The sequence below is a fragment of the Jatropha curcas genome, chromosome 9, assembly GCF_041381405.1.
Source record: "Jatropha curcas cultivar XTBG-Jc1 chromosome 9, XTBG_Jcur_1.0, whole genome shotgun sequence".
NCBI classification, from domain to species: domain Eukaryota; kingdom Viridiplantae; phylum Streptophyta; class Magnoliopsida; order Malpighiales; family Euphorbiaceae; genus Jatropha; species Jatropha curcas.
In genome coordinates this window covers 18,325,646-18,334,805 of record NC_143159.1, presented here as the reverse complement: position 1 = coordinate 18,334,805, position 9,160 = coordinate 18,325,646, and the positions used below count along the sequence as shown (strand labels likewise).

At 36.9% G+C, this 9,160-nt stretch overlaps 1 protein-coding gene across 1 annotated transcript; it reads right to left on the bottom strand.

The window, feature by feature from the left end:
• Positions 1 to 561, bottom strand: LOC149493731 (uncharacterized). The gene has a single exon (XM_089726321.1). It carries the CDS (start codon positions 559 to 561, stop codon positions 1 to 3), a length of 561 nt encoding a protein of 186 aa, XP_089582447.1.
• Positions 562 to 9,160: the final 8,599 nt, after the last annotated feature.

Genomic DNA, 9,160 nt, shown 5'->3' with positions numbered 1-9,160 from the left:
CTAGCTAGCTTTAGACTTGGGCAAGTTCTTCCACTTGATCAAGTACTCGCGATAGTTTGGCACTCCGCGTCGCCGTACTACTCGTGAATTGAGAATGCTGTCAACCTCTTTGTCAAATTTGGTAACGACAGCAGTTGGTGCTCGAGTAGACTCATCCCTACTTGGATCCTCATCATCTGCATGATAAGGTTTTAACATGGTAACATGGAAGACATTATGAATCTTCAACTTGGGAGGCAGTTCAACTTGATAAGCAACCTTCCCTACTCGTTTGATGATGGGGAATGGTCCCTCGTACTTCCTCACTAACCCTTTATGCACCTTGCGCAATGATTTGAATTGGTTAGGAAGGAGTTTGATCAGCACCTTGTCTCCCTCGGCATACTCTCTTGGTCGCCGCTTGGTGTCGGCCCATTTCTTCATTCGTCGAGCAACCTTATCGAGACAAGCACGAGTCTCATCAGCTTTTTCATGCCATTCCCTCACAAACTTGTGAGCTGCTAGATTTGTGCCGGCATATGAAGCTGCGATTGCATTGGGAGTGAGGGGTTGCTGTCCCATAATGATCTCAAAGGGACTTTTGCCCGTGGATTCACTTCTTTGGAGATTAGATTTGAATTGGGTAATGTTAAGTAACTTAGCCCAATCTCGCTGATGGGCACTGACATAATTTGAAGATATAACTCGAACAACGCGTTAATACGCTCTATTTGCCCATCACTTTAGGGATGGAAGCTAGTTGAGAAGTTCAAATCTGTCCCCATCAGCTCGAACAACTCTCGCCAAAACTTGCCAGTGAAGCGGGGGTCTCGATCACTTACGATATTCCGAGGAAGTCCCCATAACTTCACCACGTTCTTGAAGAACATACAGGCTGCTTCATTAACCTTACAATCGGCTGATACTGGAATAAAGGTAGCATACTTGCTAAATCGATCAACAACCACCATGATGCTACCATATCCCTCAGACTTTGGTAATGCGACGATGAAATCAATCGAGACACTCTCCCAAGGTCGCTCCGCTATGGGAAGTGGTTCAAGTAGACCCGTGGGAGGTTGTTGTTCTACCTTGTCTTGTTAACAGACAAGGCAAGTCTTGACATATGTCTCGACGTCATCTTGCATCCTCGGCCAGTAGTAGTGAGCTCTTACTAAGGCTAAAGTATGAGTCTCACCTGGATGTCCGGCCCATTTTGAATCGTGGGATTCCTTAAGAGTTTCTTTACGAAGATTCCCCCATTTCGACACGAAGACTCGATTACCATAGGAATAAAGTACTCCGTCTTGTTCCCAAAATCTTCGAGTCTTTCCTTCTTTTGCTAGTTTGATCAAGTTCCTGGCAAAGGTGTCGTGCTGCATGCCTTCTCGGATATGCTCCAAGAAGTCACTTTGTGGGGTGCTAGCACTAATGTTGGCTAACTTTGCCTTGCGACTCAGCGCATCAGCAATAACGTTGGCCTTCCCTGGTTTGTACTCAAGCCGATAATCGAACTCTGCCAAGAAGTCTTGCCATCAAGCTTGCTTGGGACTCAACTTCTTTTGAGTTTGAAAGTAGCTGGTAGCTACGTTGTCCGTCTTGACCACGAACTTACTATCAAGCAAGTAGTGTCGCCATGTTCGTAGGCAATGAACTATGGCTGTCATTTCTTTCTCTTGGATGGTATACCGACGTTCGATATCATTCAACTTTCAACTTTCATAGGCAATGGGATGGCCTTCTTGCATTGGTACCCCGCCGATAGCGTAATCTGAGGCATCAGTGTGTACCTCGAAAGGCTTTGTATAATTGGGCAGCACCATGACGGGCTCTTCGAACACTATCTGCTTTAATTGTTCGAAGGCATCTTGGCACTGTGATGCCTAATGCCATGAGCAATTCTTCTTGAGTAGATTTGTTAAAGGAATTGAGATGGCTAAATATCCCTTTATGAAGCGGCTTTGCTGGATCCATCATTAGCTTGCCTTCCTTGATCCGATGCCCAAGAAATTCCACTTCTTGTTGAGCAAAGCAACACTTTTCCACCTTTACATAGAGTTCATTTTCCAGGAGAACTTGGAAGACTTGTTTGAGATGTTGCACGTGCTCTTCAAGGGTAGTGCTGTATCCCACAATATCGTCCAAGTATACCACCACAAACTTATCAAGGAATGGGTGGAATAGCTTGTTCATGAGAGTGCAAAATGTTGCTGGGGCATTGGTTAGACCAAAAGGCATCACCATGAACTCAAATGCACCATATCGAGTTACGCAAGTCATCTTTGGCTCATCTCCTGCCGCTATGGGTACTTGGTAGTAACCTGACCGCAGGTCCAGCTTTGAGAACCATCTTGCGTTCCCCAATTGATCAAAGAGATCATCTATCAAGGGTATCGGGTATTTGTTCTTGATAGTGATCTTGTTCAAGGCCCGATAATCTATGCACATTCGTAAAGAGCCATTATTCTACTTTTGGAAGAGGACTGGTGCGCCATAAGGAGCTTTAGAGGGTTGGATGTACCCTGAATCAATGAGGTCTTAGAGTTGCTTTCTTAGTTCTCCCAACTCCGGAGGAGACATGTGATAAGGAGCCATGGCTGGTGGCTTGGCACCAGGCTCCAACTTAATTTGGTGATCAATCTCCCTTCTGGGAGAGAGCATTTTTGGCAATTGGGGAGGCATGACATCCTTGTACTCATCCAAAATCGTTTGCACACATTCAGGTAAAGACTGTTTAGGATTTGTTACTTCTAACCTCATTTAGTTCCCTTATTGATGCTATAAAGTTTTCGGCTTTGCTTAAGCCCCACTTAAATTGCATAGCTGAGATCGTAGATGGTGATTTCTCTATGCAGTTCAATAGGACAATGCACAGCTTCTCTCCTTCAAGTATAATTAGGGAACTTGAGTAAGGGAAAAGGAGTGCGCATACCTTTCGGAAGAATGTTAGTCCCAATACTATATCAAAATCGTCCATAGGCATGACGATGAAGTCTAGCTTACCGTACTATGGGCCAATTTTAACTGTTACAGCCTTTGCAAATCCAGCAATTAACTTCAAGTTGGAATTTACAGTCTTGATTATGCCACTGCCTCTAATGATATCCAGGCCTAGTCGCTTGGCCTTCTCGATATCAATAAAGTTGTGCGTAGCCCTTGTGTCTAGCATGATGCTAATTGATTTTTCATTAACTGTTACATCAGCATATAGCAGTCCCTTTATCTTGGGGATGCTAGGAGGAAGGGTTCTTATTATGGAGCTCAAGTATTACAGGAATCCCAAGTTGGCTTGGGTTTCTTCTGCCTCTTGCTTTTTATATTCGACATGCATCGCATTTATTGCCTTCTTATTGGGGCAATATTTTGTCCAATGCGGCCCATCGCAAATGAAGCAAGGTTTCAGAGGTTTAGAATCATACCCCTTGGGCAGCTTGTCATATTTTCCGCCGGAAGATTTAGATGAACCGTCCTCCTTGTGACTCTGATCCTTTTTCTGACTATGCTTCTCTCCCCTAGGGTTTTGTTGCAAGAGGGCAAGAGAGAAGACGTGTTCTCTTCTAATTAAGCAAAATTGGCTTTCATTCAATGGTTTAGTAAAGATATCTGCCAATTGCTTTTCTGTTAGAATGAACTCAATCACTATATTACCTTTTTGAACATGATCACATATAAAGTGATGTATGAGTTCTATGTGCTTAGATCTAGAATGCTGGACTGGATTTTTGGATAAATTGATGGTGCTTTTGTTGTCACATTTGATTGGTACTGTTTCTAATTTCAGACCGTAGTCTGCTAATTGTTGCTTAATCCATAGAACTTCTGCAACACAGGTGCTAGCAGCAATATATTCCGCTTCTGCAGTAGAAAGAGCAACAGATGTCTGTTTCTTGCTAAACCATGATATAAGGGCGCTACCTTGAAACTAGCAAGTTCCATACGTGCTTTTTTTATCTATTTTGCTTCCTGTAAAATCAGAATCACTATACCCAATAAGATCAAATGTATCACCTTTAGAATATCACAGACCCAAATTAAAAGTTCCATAAAGATATCTTAGAATTCTTTTTGCAGCAGTTAAATGAGATTTCGTGGGACATGATTGAAATCTAGCACATAGACATTCACTTTAATGTCAGGTCTACTTGCAGTTAGATATAGTAAAGAACCAATCATACTTCTAAACAATTTGATGTCTACATCCTTACCTTTTTCATCTTTTTCAATTTTGAGGATGGACTCATTGGTGTACTACATACCTTTGCATTCTCCATTTTGAATCGTTTCAACAATTCTCTAATATATTTATCTTGGTTTATGAAAATTCCATTTTCACATTGTTTGATTTGAAGTCCAAGGAAGAAGTTTAATTCTTCCATCATGCTCATTTTGAACTCACCCTATATAATCTTAGAAAATTCCTTACAAATAAGATCATTAGTAGAACCAAAGATTATGTCATCAACATAGATTTGTACAACTAGAATATCATGCGCTTTATTTTTGATAAACAGCGTTGTATCAACCTTTCCTCTAGAAAAACTATTTTCTAATAAAAACTTACTTAATCTTTCATACCAAGCTTTAGGAGCTTGTTTCAAACCATAAAGAGCTTTAGTAAGTTTGTAAACATGATTTGGTTTATCATATACTTCAAAACCAAGAGGTTGTTCTACATACATTTCTTCATTTAGAAAAGCACTTTTCACATCCATTTCATATAACATGAAGTTTTTAAAACATACAAATGCATAAAGCATTCTAATGTTCTCAAGTCTAGCAACCGGGGCAAATGTTTCATCAAAATCAATGCCTTCCTCTTGGTTGTACCCTTGAGCCACTAACCTTGCTTTATTTCTCACAACATTACCTTGTTCATCAAGCTTATTTCTATACACCCATTTTGTTCCAATAACAGAATGGTTTTTAGGTCTGGAAACAAGTTTCCATACTTGGTTTATCTCAAATTGATTTAGCTCTTCTTGCATAGCAAGAATCCAATTTTCATCATTTTGAGCATCTTCTAAATTTTTAGGTTCTATTTGAGAAACGAAAGCAATATTACCAAAATATTTTTTATATTGAGCTCTAGTCATCATCCTTTCTGAAGGATTATCCATGATGTCCTCTTGTGGATAATACTTGTGAAATCGCCATTCTTTTGGTAATTGAGAATTTTCATTTTCTGTCTTTGGCATTTGACATTCAGTTGCATTCTGATCTTCATGATCATCTTCTGGTTCAGCCTTTGTATAGCTCATATAGAGTCTTTTTAAGTTTAGATTTTACCAAAGCCCTATTTAGAATATAACATGCAGTGTTAATAGCTTCTGCCCAGAAATACTTTGGTAATTTAGAATCACTCAGCATGGTTCTGGCCATTTCTTGAAGTGTTCTATTCTTGCGTTCCACTACTCCATTTTGTTGGGGTGTTCAAGGTGCTGAGAAGTTATGAAAGATTCTTGATTCGTTGCAAAAAGCATTGAATTTCTGATTTTCAAATTCTCCCCCATGATCACTTCTAATTACAGAGATGTTGTATCCTTTCTCATTTTGTATTCTCTTACAAAGGTGAACAAACATGTCATATGACTCATCCTTATTTCTAAGGAAGAGTGTCCAGGTGAATTTGGAATAGTCATCTACAATAACAAATGCATAGGATTTTCCTCTAAGACTAGGAGTAATAGGACCAAATAAATCAAGGTGTAGCAATTCTAAAGGTCTAGAAGTAAAAACCATGCTCTTAAATTTGAAAGATGTTCTAGTTTGTTTGCCCAATTGACAAGCATCACAAATGTGATTTTTTTCAAATTTTAGTTTTGGCAAACCTCGAACCAGGTCTTTCTTAGACAATTTAGAAATAAGGTGCATGCTTGCATGTCCAAGTCTTCTATGCCATAACCAACTAGAATTATCAACAGAAACTAAGCATATGTCTAGGTTATGCATATCAGAGAGATCTACTCGGTATATATTCTCAAACCTTTTTCCAACAAATAAAGTTTTGTTATCATGCATATTTTGAACTTCACAATAAGTGGGTTCAAAGATCACTCTTCTATTTTTATCACAAATCTGACTTGCACTTAACAAGTTATAATATAATCCTTCTAATAAGCATACATCTTCTATTGAAGGATTAGAACCTACCATACCAATACCAACGATTTTACCTTTCGCTTTATCTCCAAAGCTTACTGTACCTCCCTTTTTCTTTTATAATCTGGTGAATTTCTTTCTATCACCACTCATATGCCTAGAGCAAGCATTGTCCATGTACCACATTTCTATTTTCAGCTCACTCCTCAAGCACACATTACTTTCTTCACGCTTTTGGACCGTTGCATTTGTTTCATCAACTTTCTATGTTGAAGTCAGAGTGCTGATTTCCTTGGAGTCAGAATTGATAGTGGCCATCAGACAGATATTTGCAGTTTCTTCTTGGTTACTTTGGCTTTCAGAATTCGAATCATCTGAATCACTCCAAGTGGCTACGAATGCCTGCTTCAGCTTTTCTTTCTTTGACTTCTTTTTCAGTTTAGGATAATTAGGCTTGATATGTCCGAGCTTGTTGCATTCATAACAAACCACTTCAGAAGGTTTTTTCTTGGGCAAGTTGCTATTTTTAGGTGGAAAGTTCTTTTTGATAAACTTTTTCTGTGGCCTTCTACTCTTTCTATAGAACTTTTTGAATCTTTTAGCAACAAGTGTTAAATCATCACTATCAAGATCAGAAGAACTTTCTTCACTAGAAACTACTTTCAAAGTCAGTTCTTTCTTTTTCTTATCTTCTACAGTCAAAGAAGATTTCATCTCTTCTGAAACAAGAGCTCCTATCAAATAATCATAAGTAACAGGAGTTTCTATGTAATTCATAACATTTCCTATAGAATCCCATTTTTTAGGTAGAAGTCTAAGGATTTTCTTAATAAGCTCATCTCCTGAAATTTCCTTTCCGAGAGTTCTCAAAGGATTAACTGTATTAGTAAATCTAGAATTTAGTTCAGCAATAGTTTCTCCTTCTCTCATACTAAACATTTCATATTCTCTCTAAAGGATATTTATTCTGAATTTTTTCACTCTATCCATAACCTCATAGGTAACTCCAAGTTTTTCCCAAACTTCCATTGCAGACTTGCATCCAGACATTTTGTTGTATTCTGTTGGATGAAAAGCACAATGAAGAATATTAATAGCTTTTGCATTTATAGAAATATCATTCCAATCAGCATAAGTATATTCTTCTTCTGATTTTCTAACTCTCTCATTTTCTACAATTTCATAGGAATGCGAGGACCAGTAATGACATTCCTTCAGCAATTTATGTCAACTGATTTTATGAAATTTTCCATTCTAGTTTTCCAATAAGAGTAATTAGAACCATTGAACAAAGGTAGTCAAGAAACAGATTGACATTCTAAAGAAGTAAAAGGAAGTGGGGCTACCATAGGATCTTATCTCTTAAGCTGTTAAGCTTTGGTAAGTCAAGAGCCAAAGCTCTGATACCAGATTGCGGGTCCTGAATATGTTTGGCACAACCCAAGAGGGGGTGAATTGGGTTTTCTAAAAATAAAAATTTAACTTTAAAAACAAAACTCAGAATGCTGATGCAGCGGAAAAATGATGCATTAGTGAGAGTAAGTTATTGTGATTAGACCTTTCTCACAATGCTCTATTCAGAAAGTAGAAAGACTTTGCAAAGTGCAGCTATCAATTAAAACTGCTTCACAATGTCTTATTCAATTTTAAAACTTCTTTATGAAGGAAGGCTATTACTTTGAGAACATCCTCATAAAGTTTAGATAAATATAAAAGACTATGTGAGAGACAGTTATTGAATTCTGAACTGCTTCACATAGCTTTAATCAAGATTAGAAAACTGATTAGAAACCCAAATAGTGAAATATACTAAAAATAGAAGAACAGTTTAGAACTTGGTATTTTCACTATGCAGAAGTCCTGAGTTCTAATGTTCAGTAATTGATAAAACTTATTTCAATTTAGAACATTAAAACCTTTAACAACTTTAATATTTCTAAAATATAAACAAAAGTGTGTGAGTAAAATAGTATCAAGCAGAACTTCAGAAAATAAAAAGATTAACAGAGTGATTTATAGTGGTTCGGCACTAACTCGCCTACATTCACTCCCCAAGACTCATCTTGAGATCCTCAACTATGTTATCTCTTTTCAAGGGTAAGAGACAAACCAATAATACAAGGCAATAGATTAACTCCTAGATCTATCCTTTATCCCACTAAATTTTCAAAGGTTCTAGTTAACCTCAACCCTCTCTGTTTTTGGCAGAGAACAGAAACTCAAATCAAGATATTAGAATCTCCTTCACGGAGAAGGTCGCTTGATAACCTATTTTACAATAACTTTTTACCTAAGCTATTATACAAAAGCTTATCAAACGAAAACCTGTCTACTAAAGATTACAGAATCTAAATAGATAGACAAAAATGCAAATATAAGCACAGGAAAAACAGTTTTTAAGATTAGAAAATCATTTTAGAAATCAGAACTGTTTTTCAAAAGAAGTTGTTATAAAATTTCTTTTCTCTTTTGAAGATAAAACGTAAAGTACTAAGATGAAAAAGAAATAAAGGAGGTTGAGAATAAGTCTTGAGAGATAAAAAATATGATCAATGGACGAACACTCTTAAAAACTTTTTTCCCCACATCTTTTAAAGAAAAGACACCTTTTATAGAGAGAGATAATAATCCCGTTTTTAGAAAGTAAAATCTCTTTTTCAAATTTCTATTTTTAGAAGATACGGAGATCTTTGTTACCAAAAATTCTTTTGAATCAATATTCTTTCTTTTTGGTAAGCGAATAAGAGAAATATAACTTTCCTTTAACAACAAGATTTTCGAAAATAAAAGAAATATTTTTTTTGAAACAAATATTTACCAAAAACGATTTGAGATAGAATCTCTTTCGTTTAGGTAAGAATAAAATCAAGATTTTGAATCTCTTTAAAAGTTTTGTTTTCGAAAATGAAGAGCATAAAAACCTTATTCGATTTATTCTTATTATCAAAATCGTTTGAGACAAAGTCTCTTTAATTTAGGTAAGTGAATTTCGAACCTTTATGAAGATAATTTTTGAAAAACTAAAACAAGTTTTTTTTAAAATATTTATTACTAAAAATGATTGAAACAAGATCTCCTCCAT